Below are 16,588 nucleotides of genomic sequence, written 5' to 3' on the forward strand. Positions count from 1 at the left end.
ACTCACTTTTTAACCAGTTTCTGCTGCCTAATTACATGCTTTATGATATGTGAAAAGTTTTCAGCTGTTTTAGTTTTAAATATGTTTTAATAAAACTGACCTATAGCCAGACAAGAATATATAATTCTTTATAACAGGGGGAAAAAAATATAGTCAAAAACAGAACAGGTGGAAAGAAGGAGAATGGCTGAGCATGAGGAGTGGGATGGAAAAATTAGCAAACGTATGCATTTCTAAATTGCTTATTTTTAAAGCAGCTTTATTAAATCCTTAAGAAATTATCTTCATTATCACAGTACTCATCAGTTCAAACTGAAATAATAAAAATACTCAGTAGAATGGAACTAGAATAAAATGTCAACAAACAATAAAAGAAATAAATTTACCCCCTTAGATGCCAGATAGAAGATTATTTTAATAATTCTTCAGTTTACTGCTGGAAGAGTCAATATGTCTCTGCAAAATTCATTCCAACATTTATAAAATCATTAGAAGTTAAAAAACAACAACAACAACAACAGCAGCAGCTAAGAGGAAAAGTCATGTCTGTCTGGTCTACTGAAGAAAAGTCTCAAAAAAGGTAGTCAGAAACTGTGATCAAACATTCCCCATGGCTAATGACAAACAAGAAAAAAAGTCTATCTTAATTATTTTAATTATTGGGACTGAACTTCCATAAAAAACTTTAGCACTGTAAAACAACGGAATATATTCTGAAAACTGCCAGAGGGATAGAGGAAAGAGCAAAGTAGGTTAATATTCACTCATTTCTGTCTAAATGCAGGGAGGTAGAAGAGATGTTCTGAATTCTGTTCTGTGCTTTCCTAGATCTAAGATCAGCCACACCACTAAATTTCAATTCCTGCCAAGCTTTCATTGTAATGAAACAGCCATCAGTCAATAAAAATTCCTGAGGCACACTTTCAAATACTGAAAAGCAAGCAAATGCTAAGCCATCCGATAAAAGCAGGTCTTAGAATGAATGAAGTTGCCAGACTTAGAGTAAACTTTTTAATAAGCATAGGGAGGAGGTGCAGGGGAACAGCAGAAATCTGAAGTTCAGTTCAGCTTCACACTGAGGCTAATGGGACTGATATGATTCACACTGAAAGACCTTTTAGTCCAGTACCCCTCTTTCTTGGTAAAGAACGAAAGCTTAAGGAACTACTTTTGGTTATTCTATCCTGGTTTCTTGTCAACATGCAGTTTAGGAATCTCTGTGGTCAAAGGCTTGGCATAGACCACCTTGCATCATAGCTTCCGATGAACTCTGAACTTGTCAAAGTTTCCTTGGCACCCAAAACATTTTGTACCACTACATTTCTTGTGCAAAAGTATTTTTCATCATGTCTTTTAATTTTCACTGGGTGCTTCCTTTTCTTGCAATACAGGAATAGCAGGTTCTTTGTCTATTCTGTATCAATGAAGAATCTATGTACCTTAATGCCTTTCTGCTTTCTAGTGGACTGTTACCGTCTCTGAACACTGCAGAGAAGAACAGTGAGACATGTTGCCAGTATTTCAGTTCTGATCATTACAAAGCAAAACTGACATGAACCTTGTAAGGATTGTCCCCTCATAGCTACATATTCTCATAATTTAGAATCCCCAGCTACATTATATTCCTTTCACCTTTCTTTTCAATAAGTCTTTAGAATCAATTCCATTTTTAGTTGCCTCTGTCTTACTAAGTCAGTTCTTTCACATTTCCTGCACCTGCTACCTCTGTTTCCTGAAATGTCCACTTCTCATTTCATGTGTTTAATGTTTTCCTCCATACTGCAGTTTGACAGCAAAGAAAACACGGGCTGCACTGTATACACTACCTGCTCTTGGTACTCACACATAGCAGTTTTGGGGTAGTAACTAAAAGAAAAATAGAAAGTATACTTCATTATCTATAAAATACATCTATCTGTAAAGCTATGTGCATGTATGCATGAATGAAATAATCTGAAGAAAATTAGCTGCCAATCTCTGAAGAAGCTCTACCACACAGTTATACTTTTCCAAACATTTAGATGTCAGTCAAATTTTAGCACAACCAATACACAATATTCTTAAGTTTAAAGATCATAAGCAAAATTAGTAAATACACCAATTTCTTGTAGGAAGACTTTTTTTTCTCTTATAAATGGAGAGTTTTATCCAGTAGGTACATTTGTGAAAGAGTAGCAATTTTCACAGTAAATGTCTGGCATTAGACCCACCAATAAACATGTACCATAAAAATGACCCTGTATGTATAAACTGAACCTCGTAGATTTTTCCTGAAGATGTTTGTGCAGTAGATAAAGAAAAAAAAAAAAAAAAGCACTGCCTGCCAACTTTTACTTATTGCTGATGTTACTCCATCAAACTGGAAAAGGCAACTTTGGAAAGTCATTTTTTAGATTGCATTATGCAGCTTTCAAATTACTAAAGTAATGGGAAATAAAGAACTTGTGAAAAAATATCACCATCAGTGAGATTCTTCATCTGTTAAGGGCTACCTAATGACCAAAGAATCTGCTTAATCTGTAATGGCTATGATTGCTGAATAACATTACTGATCATACTCCAAATCTTTCCATCCTGAACAGTACACTGTTAACAATATAAACTCTGAACAAATTATTCCTGTATTTCACTGCTTATTTTCAAAATACACTAGATCATCGAGTTGATTACAAGTTAAAAATAAGTAACTGACTTTCTTTTTTAATTAAAGTTGTTCATATATCACAGGGAAGAATTGAAACCCCAAAAATGTCAGCTTTAATCTCTACAAAAGATTGTATTTTCTTACTCATATCAAAGAAATGACAAATGAGACTGAAAGAGATCTCAAATCTCCTACACAACTGAAGAAATGTAACTTAAATGTCAGGAGATAAATTGAGCTTGACTATTAAAAATGAATTAAGAGTAATTAAAGTACAGAAGGAGGAAGTGAAAAATTTAAAACAAAAACAGAAGATTCATCTGCAGCATCTAAGAAGGAATTCTTTGTGTTTCACAGTTTATGCGAGTCCTCCTAAACCACTCCAAAGTCCAACGAAAACATCTTAAATAAGAATCAGAGTAGAGCATGCTAAGCTTGAGATATACAGGAAGGTAGGGTGAAATAATGCAGTAGTAGCTGTTTTCTAACAGATCGTGTTGGTGGCTCTCTCTGGCAAGAAAATAAACAAAAGCAAAAATAACAACTGCAATTTCAATGATGACAAAAAACACTTCATCTTGAAATGGCACTTTCCACACACATATTAGTTATTCTCCTTATTTCAGAAACTCCTTATAAACAGCTGTAATTTACAAGATTTCTCAAAATTCCAGTACATGCTACTATTTTCTTTTTCTCAAAGGTGGATCACAGAGATACATTTCATCTTCAAAATCACAGCAGCTATCCAAAAACAAACAAACAACCACCAAAACCCAAAATATTCAAGACCAACACAATTTTTCTGCAATGTTGAGGAGAAAGGAAATCAGTATTTTTCAAGGAAGAGGCAGGAAGAAAGCAAACAACTGGGTTCAGAGAATTTCCACAATTTCATGAGAAACCAGAGAAATTTGGACATCAAGATTTTAAGCAAAAACTTTTACAAAAAATAAAACTTCTCTTGCATTTAAACAATATCCTTCCTAAATGCTGCCCAGGAAGAAGATCACTAGACATGCATGGGAGTAAAGAATAATAATAACGAAGTGCTTCACAGAATCAAAAATATTATCTGAAGCTCAAACTGACATAAACATGTAAATTCAATATTTCATATTATAAGAATACATAAAGTAGTTTTGTTTCTTGTATCCAACAAGAAAATTATTTCATTCCTGCTAGCAACAGTGCAGAATTGTCTTTAGCACATCTGAGAATAAGTCATAGCAAGTACAACCTCTAATCTCCTGGTCATACTAAGTTTCTGTTCTCTCTTCATTTATTAATCACAGGGAATAATTACTGAAGCAGATCAAGGTAATACTGACTGGCTTTAGATTCCCAACTCTTACATAACTTGAACTATTTTTCACCTTGTTTTCAGTAACCTTCCCCTCTTCAGTGACCTCAAAATAAAAATACGTTAATTGCAGGTATCTTTCCTGTATCTATATCTGAAAATTTCAGCACTCCCAGAAACCTATGCATTCATTTAGCCATTTTTCTTGTGACTGAAAGTTCAGTCGTTGTTTTGAAGTGGGTGTTGGAGTGGCTAACTCCTCTGGTTCCCCCTTTCCCATAAACTTCTCAGTAAACGTCTAACTTGGACACAGTTGTTTAACATATTCAACCACAAACAGCACATTTCTATTTGTATGATGGCAGAATTCCCTTAAATCCAGTCCTTCTTTAGATCCCAGATTAGATATAATTTTGAATAAATTCAACACTTTACATCTACCATCATATATCTGTATAATACAAGGGAAAAACATATGTAAAAATTGCTTTTCTCAATACATGAATGCCAGGAGAAATTGAATGTCTGTGTACTCAGCTCAGGAAACCAAGAGGTGGTCAATTTCTGGTCCTTTTCTGGTGGCTGGTGGCATAGACACAAAGCACAAAACCTCTCCAAAATGCCTTACAAAATTTGACCAAGTATCACAGCATCAAGAATGTGCTGCTGTGCGAGCTAAGAAGCCTGCTTTTTACATGGCATTATCACAAGATGCTACAAAAGCTGTAAGACACCTCAGACACAAATACATAGAAAATAAGAACAAAAAACACACAAACAACAAAACATATCAAAGCAGTAGAGCAAATGAATGGAAAAGAAGGTGCATAAGAGCTTGTCTAATTCACTTAAAAGATACAAGGTGAACCATAAGATATCAGTATGCTTTCCATTAGCCTGGAATTCAAACAGGTAAAAAAAATTACAATTAAAAATGCAAGTTTCTAACTCAAAGGTCATGTAGGAAAAAATCAGTACTCAAAAATATTTCTACTGAGAAATTGTTTATTTAAAAAAAAATAATATATGTGTTAGTCAATTCATTTGCAGCTCTTGACCCTCAGTGTTTGAAAAAATCAGCTCCTCTAGTCTTAAATGTAGAACTCCACATTTGAAATTGCAATTTGGATCAAACATTCTTTCCAAAATCCATATGTATAATTAGGCCAGAAGGTAGTGCAGCACCAACTGCATGCTTACACAAAATACTGTCTACATATCTCTCCTGTTATGATCAGGAATATATCCCAGCTCTCCTCACTGCTTGTCAGTGCTTTATTCAATGAGAAGAAGAAATAAAAAAATACACCTCCAATTTATTCCAAAGATTTACCAAAAAAAAGTGAAATGTGCATATTTTTTCTATAATCTTAAAAAAAAAAGTTTAAACATGAAGTTATTAAAAAAAAAACAAAAACATTTAGCTATTGCTTTCTCTGGCTTAATCACAAGTGGTAAAAAAGTCAACACATAATTCAAAAGAATATCAGTGAAAAGAAAGTGCATTTCCACATACTGAAATTTATCAGTGCAAGTTCATTTGAAACAATTTAACATAACCTAGGAAAATATGGAAAATTAGTCTGCTTTCAAATGAGCACAATAGCATCAAGCCTGTTTGGGAGATGGAAATAAAAGGCTACTTTCTCTGCATCCATTGTGGGCCACCGTATTTTGCATCTTGCAAGAACAACATTAAATAGCTACATCTGAAAAGAAAAATCATCATTCCATGAAGTCAAAACAGTCTTGATATCTCAGTTCTTCACTCAGCTTTAAATCACAGAATCATAGACTGGTTTGGGCTAGAAGGGACCATCTCATTCCAACCCCCTGCTATAGCAGGGACTTCTCCCTCTAGATCAGGTTGCTCAAAGCCCCATCTTTGGCCTTGAATGCTTCCAAGGAGGGAGCATTCACAACCTCACTGGGCAATCTGTTCCACTGTTTCACAACCGTCACAGTAAAGAATTTCTTCCTAATATTTAGCCTAAATCTACCCTCTTCCAGTTAAAAGCCATTTCCCCTTGTCCTGTTGCTACACGTCCTTACAAAAAGTCCCTCTCCAGCTTTCCTGTAGGCCCCCTTCAAGTTCTAGAAAGCCATCATCACCTTTGCTGAGTAGTTTGGTTTTAAAGCACTTGCAGGGAAGAGTGCAGCAAGAAAATATTAAAATCTGTTCCACTGATTCAAATGATTGCTCCAAAATTCTCACTGCATTAATAGTTACTAGACTGCAGCTCTTTAAAACTCAGTATTTTGGCCACCTGATAAAATGCATGTTTCATGCCAGTAGGCATTACTCACACTGTGAACTACCTTTTTCTAATATTTTCAGTTTGAATGTCAACTTTTTCTCTTTTTTTTTTTTTTCCTAGGAATCTCTATTAGAAATGACAAAAAGTTATTAAAAGCACAATCAAAAAAATACAAGCTTTAAGATATAAGTAGAAACATACACGCAAATAAATTCCTTGAATCATGCCTAAAACTCTCACTGCAGCATTTTTTAGCAAAATAATCATGTGAAATGTGATTTCAAACAAAGACAGAAATTGTTCACTGATCAACACATTCTAAACATGACAGGACATAAGAATTAGCACAGATTCACTGTACATATTATTACAATGAGAAGTTCAATCTAAGGTGTATTTAAAACCTATTCATTTTCAAATCCTCATGACACAGAATGTGAGCACTGATAATGAAATGTATTTCAAATGTGTAATTGTAATGCACTGCACATTTGGTTTTCCACAAATTATTATGGAAAACAAGAAAAAGAAACCAACCTACAAAGCTACCTTTCTTACATGCTTCTGATTTTCAAGAGAATAAACTTCTAACTATGTGGGTTCAGATTTGGCACTTCATTGCTGGAATACTGAATGCTAAGTGGTTAAAATTCATAGCAGATTAGATTGTTACTGACTGCTACTCAGACAGTTTTACCTACCTTTATAACATTGTGCTGAAAGCTTTGCATTTGTTTTTCTTTATCTAGTTCTTTTTTTTTTTCCTTTTTAAATTGATACCTTCTTGAGTTAATATCATGATCTTACTTAGCAGTCAGCTTCAGAAAATCATTGCTGATGTGATGAATGTAATATTCAGTGAAAAACATCCTTTTATACTTGTCACTTATGTTAAGAACAAATGCAACATTCAAAAAGAATATGCTAAAGCAAGTCTGTAGTTGATCAGCAGATAATAACATTTGCCCAGAAGACAGTGCACTGATGAAACTGATAGAAAGCCTATGCCAGATCCTAAAGCTAAATTAAGGGTGGCTTTGTAGGTTGGTTTCTTTTTTCTTTTCCCACAATTGATAGATAACCAAATATGCTATGCACTACAATTACACATCTGAAGCACATCTTATCTTGTCCAGTTTACTTCAATGCTTCTCAAAACATCTCGAGATGATCTGCACAATAGCTGTAAAAATGTTTTGCTGTCTCATTCTCCTTTGCACAGGCTTGAAAAGTGAACCCACATGAACCTATTAAATGAGGTTTAATAGGGCGAAGTGCAGAATATTGCACCTAGGTCAGGGCAATCTCAACTGTACTTACAGACTGTGAGAAGAACTCACTGAGAGCAGCCCTGTGAGAAGGACTTTTGAGTTTTGGTAGATGAAAAACTGAATATGAGACAGCACTATGTGCTTGCAGCCCAGAAGGCCAGCAGTATCCTGGGCTGCACCAACAGATGGGTGGCAGCTGGGTGAGAAAGGGAATCGTCTCCCTCTGTTCTCTGCACTCATGAGGCCCATCTGAAGTGCCATGTGCAGACCTGGGGCCCCCAACCCAGGAATGATGCAGAGCCATTGGAGGGGGTCCAGAAGAGGGCCACAAGGATGCCCCACTCTTACAAAGACAGGCTGAGGGAGATGGGTTTGTCCAGTCTGGAGAAGAGAAGGCTCTGGGAAGACCTCGTTGTAGCCTTCCAGTATTTAAAGGAAGTTCTTAAGCAGGAGGGAATACAGTGATAGGGCAAGGGGGAAAGGTTTTAAACTAAAAGAGGGGAGATTTAGATTAGATGCTGGGGGAAATTTTTCACTGAGATGGTGAGTCACTGGCACAGGCTGCCTAAAGAGGTTGCCCCATTCTTGGAAGTATTCACAGCCAGGTTGGATGGAAGGGGCCCTGGGCAACTGAATCTAATGCCTAATGTAGTAGTTGGCAACCCTTCCCATGGCAGGGGTTGGAACGAGATGATCTTTGAAGTCCCTTCCAATCCTAGCTGTTCTATGATTCTATGATTAGTATATACACAGATAAAAGGAAGGAATCAAATACCATGAAGGGCAATAAAATCAACAAAAAAGCACTGAAGTCTGACAGTGGGCTTCCTTGTAACAAACTAAAATTACTCCAACAATGGTGTGCAAACATTCCCATGAGTTGCTTCTCCAAGACATAATCCCTGCAATTCAACTCCATCCCTACTCAGACTTGTTCTTTAACCTTCTGTACACAACAGCCAAAATGCATTTTAGTATTACTGAAAACTGAGGCAGAAAGAGCTTTAGACTGATCAGCTTTCTCTGTATGCTGTATTGTTACTTGTTACTTTCTTGATTGAACAGTTCAAATATCAGTCTCTCTGGTCAGCCCACTATGTATGTATTCCTAATGATTTCCTGTTACCTTCACATTTTCTTTAATTTGCACTGGGCTGAATTTTTTTGAGTTTGCTTCAATGAATACATGTTTTCTTGTTTGGTAACACTCTTTTTTTTCCCCTCATAACATTTTGCCTCAGATATCTGACCTTGTTCTCACTTCCTGTCATTTTTCTTTTCTGCATTTGAGATAGTGTCAATTGTGTTCAAAGTGAAAGAGATTACTTTTCCACCTTAAAATAGTACGTAAAGGCATTTCACGATAAATTGTCACTGTGTAAAAGCCTTGCAGAATTCCTCAGAACAAGGCTATGCAGAACAAGGAGAGTTTTGCTGATGTTAAAACATTTGGAGGAGCAGACAACAACAAAAGTTAATTTTTCAGTTTCCTCAATAAAATGCAATGCTGTTATTTAGTACAGACAACAGGATACAAATTGCTTATTTCAGCCTGCTTCTGTCCCTCAGTGCAGCACAGTCCATTGTACCTGAGATAATGACGCTCACTGACGTGGCATTGTTGTTACCAGGCAACCAGAGATAAAATACAGGGTTTAATGATTTTTATTTAATGTATTTTCATGAGAAAGTACATTCTCTTTTTTCCTCTTCTGATGTTATTTGAGGTGGAAACGCTGTTTACACAGGCAGATATATTTAACCATACTTTTGCAATTTGATAAAGAAAATAATTTGAACTGGATATTCGAACAGTGAATAAGTATGTCTAAATATACTGAATATTGCCACTCACAGACTCATCATGGCCATGGCTGAGATCTCAAACTGCTATGCCAGAGTTGAGCATTCAGGAGATCTCACAACAGGGAACAACAGCAGGGAACAGATGCAGCTTAAGAATGTGTGGAGCTGTTACAGATGTCTGTATACTTGTCCAGGACAGAGAGTAAAAACTTATGCCTAAAATCATCCCTCATCTCTCCAGCACTGTTGTTATGCCATAGAATCATAGAATGGCCTAGGCTGAAAAGTACCTCAATCATCATCAAGTTTCAACCCCCCTGCCATGGGCAGGGTTTCCAACCACTCACAAGAGCTGAGTAGAGGGGAACAATCACTCCCCTTTTCCTGCTGGCCACCCCTTTTTTAATGCAGCCCAGAAACACAGTTGGCCTTCCATGCTGCAAGCGCGCACTGCTGGCTCATGTCCAGCTTCTCATCCACCAGAAACCCCAAGTCCTTCTCCACAGGGCTGCTCTCAAGGAGATCTTTCTCCATTCTATATAAATACCTGGGATTGCCCTAGCCCAAGTGCAGCATCTTACACTTGGCTTTGCTGAAACTCATTAGATTCACATGGGCCCACTTCTCCAGCCTGTCCTCTGGAGACAGGCTTCCCTTCCCTACAGTGTATTGACTGCACTCCTCAGCTTGGTGTCATCTGCAAACTTGCTGAGGATGCACTTGATTCCATCATCTATGTAATTGATAAAGATGTTGAAGAGCCCTGGTCCCAAGATAGACCCTTGGGGGACACCGATTGTGAATGGCCTCCACCCAGACACAGAACCACTGATCACAACCCTTTGGCTACAACCAGCCAACTGATTCTTAATCCACTGAACAGTCAGATGTGGTGCTCAGGGACATGATTTAGCGAAGGGTTGTAAGTTTGGTTAGGTTGTGGCTGGACTCAATGATCATTAAGGCTTTTCCAACCTGAGCAATTCTGTGATTCTATGAAATAATACGAATCAGCCAATTCTGCTTGAACTCCTTTCTGAACCTTAATACTGGTCATTTTTAAAGTAGAAAATTCACCAGAGCTACTATAGTGGGATCTGTTACAGATGATTCCCCATGTTTCAGTAATCATCCTTGCTATCAGGCATTTTATCAGGTTCTACTTCCTCTTACCTCGAAAAACAAAAGAAATGCATGTAACAGTCCTAAATACTTAATTAAGTGAACAACTCTGCATTTCATTAGAAGTTTATGATCAATATATTTATGACTCTGGGAAGGCTACTGCATTTGGTTCAGAACTACTTCTGTCTGACAGTACTTCTGAGTACTGTTAGCAAAGTACTCAGCTACTTCTGAGTACTTGACTGGTCAGAACAAAGCTGAAGCTCAGATTTCTCAATCAGAAATTTGTTCAAGGCAAATTTTAAAATCCATAATCCTCATCTGTGAGCAACAGACGTTAACTGGTAACAGCAGAGCCTTACTTCTTCCTCCTCTTTCACTGCCCTCTCTAAACACAGGCAGCTTTGTTTAAGGCAAACAGTATTTTCAAGTAAGCAACAGCTACCAGTCTGTGAGCCACAAACATGTGGCTCCACTCTTATCCTCCACATCAGGAAGCGCTGCCAAGTTATCTTCCAAATTCTCACAAAAAATAATGTTTCCCATTCTTGAACAGAGTAAAATGCCATATTGATCTGAACTCAAGCATATTTAATACATTAAAGAAAAACACATTTTCTACTACTGTGCATGCATGTCAAAAGATCTCAGAGCTCAACAAGATATCTTACAACAGGTTAACCAATGCAACTGATTCCCCCTGCACTTTGAGACTGGATCTCCAGTACTTATATCCCCTTGGAATTACAGATCTTACTAAGCCTAGTGTCATTCCACTGAAACAGATCTGGGGAAAGACTGGTGGAATAATAAATCCTAAGACAGAAACAGCAGTACTGTAGAACACAAGATAATTCTAAAGCAAACTACATCTGTTAACAAGAAATACCTTTCATACTTAAAGAATTCATGCTGGAGATCATTAATTATACCTTTCTTAAAGTATGTCAGAAAATTATTAACGAGATGTAAGCAGCTAACTGTCTAGGCAACCCACATGAAATGATCAGCAAAGAGCCTGGGGTGCACAAGCAGGAATGCAGCAGAACTGGGCAGAAAAATAACTCTACCTTTGTAGCTGACAGTGCTATTATCAGTACTGAAGACACTTCTGTTGGTCACATTTGTGAAGCTTCAGAAAACAACAGAGAGAGAAGGATATAAAAGGGGTAGGTCTGAAAATATTTTACAGTTAGAATCATTAAGACCTCGATCTGTTTATCATATCAGCAGAACTGAGAAGTTATCCCATGGTAAGCAAATGCCAGCTTCAGAAAGGTTTTTAATCTAGCAGAAGAGAACAAAAGCACTGGATGGAATCTAATTACAGTAAAAAGACTAAAAAGACATTTATACCAGTGAGAGTGATTAACCACTGGAACAAACCCAAATAGAATTATAGGTTTTCCATCTTCTACTTTGTTCATATCACGGCAGGATACACTTTTTGATCAAAACTACCTTCCAAAATTCAAGTTATTCTGTTTCACTGTACTTAAGAGAACCGAACAGAGACATACTCATAGAATCATAGAATTGCTCATGTTGGAAAAGACCTTAAAGATCATCAAGTCCAAATGCAGACAAACCATACTACCTTACCTCTAGCAACACTCCACTAAATCATGTCCCAGAGCACCACATCCAAACGCTTTTTCAACACATTCAGGGATGGTGAATAGCCCAGTATCCATCCTTCCAATTTAACGCTTGACAAAGCTCTACTTCTGAGAAAGAGACTGCTTCCAAAAGACTGAATAAAACTGGAAGTACACAAACAAGCAGAGAAGGGAAACAAGCAACCCAGCAGAGTAGCTACCAGAATTAACAAATCGTGTTGTTGTATATTTACAGCATTCACTTTAAAGGGAAAACTTCAGCTCAAAACTAAAAACACAGAAGAATGTGCTTTTTATTTCTGCTACCTAGTTACCTGCCTCAGCTTGGTGCTTTGTGCTAGACAAGCAGATGTTGCCATCATGAGTCTGGTTGTACAAGAATAAAGCTCCAAGTTCAAACTCAGAAAGGGAACGTCAGATTGAGAAACTGCAGTCCTGCATATCCCACGCTATTACTGCATTACTCTGAAGATAGGTCTGACCTGTAGCTCACAGTGCCAGGGATGGCTTGAAATCTCCACTCCTGTCTGTTTACATTAAGTTAAATGGTCTCTGGATGGGAAAAAACAAACAAACAAACCAACCCACAAACAAACAAAAGAAAAAAAAAAAACAACAAAGCTGGGAACAGATACCAGAAATCCCTGCTGTAAAGGGAGCATCTGAATTACTACCCTACTGAATCTTTTTTTTTCCTATTTTTTTTCTCTGTGAGATTGAGAATTTCACCCTTCAGCCTCAAACAATGCAGCTAAGAAGCCCAATGAACTTTTATGCAGTCACCTCAGCTATCTTGAGATTAGCCCTAGACAGCTGCAGACTGATAACCCTCAGTACTTCAGATACCCCAGATGCAGAACTGAGACATCTCTATTCAACACCATGAATTTGAACTCCTAAATCCTGAACACAGCATTCTGAATTCCATTTCAGAAGAAAGATACTTAGAAGTCAGCTTGAGGCATTGTATTTAGCTAGCAATTTCTCTTAAATCTCTGCTAATGCTTCTTTGCCCATTAATTAGTTGTACAGAGCTGTACAGTAATATTAATTATCTTGCAAAACCATGTCAGTTATAGCAGTATATAGCTGCACCAAGATCAAAGATGGACAAACTTGAAGGCAGATCTTCCAAAGATTACATGGAACTATGCCAAGAAAAAATGTCACATAATTGTTGTTCCCTGTCAAAAAAATTCTACACTATTACATATGGATAGAAGAGTAGAGAGGGAGAATGAAATGGCACGCAGGTGGAAGACTTTGATCTACTTAGATTCTCTACGCACCAGACTTAAGTATGAAAAGTGAGCAGCTAGAATGAAGGGAAGAAGAAAGATGTTTCATTTCACTTTCAAAAGGAAAAATAATTTTAAGCCTTTCTAAAAAAACAACTGAAAATTCATGAAGCTTTTACAAGTCAGTAGAAGTCATTTAACAAATTCTATGGTATATTTTGCTATAGCACTATACCACATAAAGAAGTAACTCACTAAATGTGTTATCTGGGGATGTTTATGTACCAAATATCTTATTCCGGAGGTTTACAAAAACAAACAAACAAGAACATGAACTAAGAAGGGACTCTTCTAACTCAGAATTTACTGAAAGTGCATTAGAGGAGTTACTTTTCATTTTACTGTCAATCATATTTGGCTTTATTAAACGTATAAAAAATTTACCACGGAGTTATACCAGTGGTATGACCCAGGAGGTGGCTAAGTACCGCACATTTGTTTGCTTGCTCTTCTCCTTCCCAGTGGATGAGAAAAAGCTAACAAAGCAGTCTACCAATATTACTAAGTTCCAACAACTTTCATGTCACCTCCAATGTAGGGTGCTCCATATAGTTTTAGACAACAAGGATAAAAGACTGAAAGACTGGAAGAAAATTATAGGTAAGCTAGTCCAACTTCCTTCTCAAGGCATAACCAAATGCCTGCATTTACTTGATTGATATTGTTATCATTTCTTTTTAGAGACCTTGTCTATGATAAAGCCACAATATGCTCAATATATGTTGTTATGTGTTTATTATCAGGTATTAAATAAATAATCTTCATTATTTATTTCCTTGAGGCCTCTTTTGAATTCTCGCAAGCACAGGCTAAGTCTACTATTTGTCCTTTAATCCACATATTTTGTTTATTTAATAAATATAAAACTTTTCAAGGGCTCAGTACAGCAAACAAAGTCCAAGCCATAATTAGATGAAAAGTGATAAACTGATCACTAAAACTGAACACAAAGTCAGTAGGAGCTAGTCAAAGAAGACAGATTAGACTACAGTTCTGTATAAGAAATTCACCAATTAATTTAAAAAAAGAGAACTCTGTCCCCAGAATGGCATGCAAGCCAAAGGGATGTAGAGCTTACTGTGTTTCATCTCCTTACCTCCACCACAGTTGTCTTGGCAGCTTTGCACATTGGTTGATTGAAGTTTCTAGCAGTTTTCCTGAAATATAAATAAATAAATAAAAGTAAAATTATAATTTGTAAAACTTTAAAAGTAAAGACATTTCAGAACCAAGTTGATACAAGAATCTCTGTAATGTGAATATCACAAATATTACTGTTGAGTATCTAAAAGTCTAATAAAAAAAAGGAGCAAAAAATATGCCAAAATGTCTAAAATACATAAAAAATAAAATTACGTTTTTCTACATCAGAGAATATTTACAGCTCTTTTGACTTTTAATCAACACATTGTCCAATGGAAATTGGGAATGCTACTGATATCATTTATCAGATGCAAGAGCAGCAGCAAGCTGGGCTGTGTACAGTATCGTCGTATTACTTTTCTGCACAAAGAATAAAATTCATCTCCATGGGGAAGCAAGCACACCATCCCAAATCCTACATATGCCTTCATAATTTAGACTAAGCAGCTACATGGACTTAGACCAGCATTTTGCACAGTAGAAAACTTAATTAAATTCTCTTGATTGAAACAGCTGTTCCAGTTTTGGCACCCAATGCAAGACTCTGGCATTCATCCTAAGTATTTCCACTTAGGACTTCTATAACAAGGAAAAGAATCTCTAGGGAGTAAAAGCAAGACATGCTTTTACCATGCTGAGATATGCACCAACATCCTAGACAAAGGAATAAACAAGTGATCCATTTCAGCCCTTCTGTACTTTCCAGAAAGGAAATAAAATTGTGGGGCAAAACAATTTAAGAAAAAATTGTATGTATTTTGATGGGGTTCCAGTCTCTTTAAAGGTGGAATTCTGCTTTTGTTGGTTTTATTTTTCTTCAAAATGCATGAAAACAAGACACCAAATAATTCATTATCTCCTTTTTCTCCCCCTTTCCATAGGGACAGTTTTTTTCCAGACCATTCTTGTTTCCCAATACCTTTTCCTCATTTTTGCACCCCTTAATCTAATGACTATGCCTAGTAGTATATCCATGCTGAACTTTGAGATGCTGCTGCCACCTCGTGGCTTCAGGAGGGGTAGGGAACAAAAACGACCAAATCCCAACGTGCCATGCATTTTTACACTAATTCCTACTGCAGATACCCATAAAAAGGAAGATATGCCCCAAAACACATATCTTGAGAAATTCTCTTTTATTGGCAATACATATAATCTGTGAATTCTTTAACAAATGCTTCAGAAGGTACAGTCTGTGGCTGTCTTAAAACTAACAAATGTAGGAATACAAAAGTACGAAAGAAAAGATTTTGAGTTTATATCTTTTACTTAGTTCTCATACACAGCCTTAGCAGTAGTGATTATGGGAAATAAAACCTTCAACCAGGCAGAATAGAAAATAAAAAGGAAATAAAGTTTCAAAATTGAATTAAAATAGCAAGGGAATTTAGATGGGAGAAGGTAGACAAAAATAAAGAATTCAGTGTGTCATCCCAAGTGAATACTTTTCTGAGCAAAAGATGCTTTCAAGATTGTACTAGATAATCTGCCAGTAAAAGAAATTAACATAATATTATTGTTAAATAGAGGCAAAAAGTTACTAGAAGAAACATTTCAGCATGGAAATGAGAAGAGATAATGGGGTAGATTGGAACTTTGTTCAAAATGTTTATTTACGGCCACCAATTGTCTCAAGTAAGGCTGAGGGACCTGGGGTTGTTCAGGCTGGAGAAAAGAAGGCTCTGAAAAAACCTCCTGCAGCCTTGAATACTTAAGGAGCTCATAATAAGGAGGAAGATCGATATTTTACACAGTCTGAATGAGAGGAACTTGTTTTAGATTTAAGAAAATTGTTTCAGAAGCAGTTGTCTTCTATAAAAGAAAAGGTTTTACTCCTGAAGAGCTCTCTCCATCATATTTGAAAAGTCATGGCTGTGACTGGAAAAAGAGAAACGTCATTTCCATTTTTAAGGAGGGCAGAAAGGAAAATCTGGGAAACTACAGGCTGGCAACCCTCACATATGTACCCATGAAGATGATGGAACAGACCCTACTGGAAGACAAGTTAAGGCACATGTGAGAAAGAGGTTATCCGAGACAGCCTGTATAGCTTCACCAGGGGACAGATCATGCCTGACCAATCTGGTGGCCTTCTACAACAGAGTGACAGTATCAGCAGAC

The 16,588-nt window shown here is 36.8% G+C and overlaps 1 protein-coding gene across 3 annotated transcripts in view; it reads right to left on the bottom strand.

Annotated features, from left to right (window-relative positions):
- OXCT1 (3-oxoacid CoA-transferase 1) overlaps positions 1–16,588 on the bottom strand; it is an 85,418-nt gene that overhangs the window by 40,344 nt on the left and 28,486 nt on the right. For all 3 annotated transcript variants that reach the window (XM_085212644.1, XM_085212645.1, XM_085212646.1), the window contains exon 7: positions 14,421–14,481. In XM_085212644.1, the coding sequence (XP_085068770.1) occupies positions 14,421–14,481 (61 nt within the window). The remainder of the gene's footprint in view (positions 1–14,420; positions 14,482–16,588) is intronic.

This window comes from Meleagris gallopavo, chromosome Z (genome assembly GCF_905368555.1).
Source record: "Meleagris gallopavo chromosome Z, MGAL_WU_HG_1.1, whole genome shotgun sequence".
Classification (NCBI taxonomy): domain Eukaryota; kingdom Metazoa; phylum Chordata; class Aves; order Galliformes; family Phasianidae; genus Meleagris; species Meleagris gallopavo.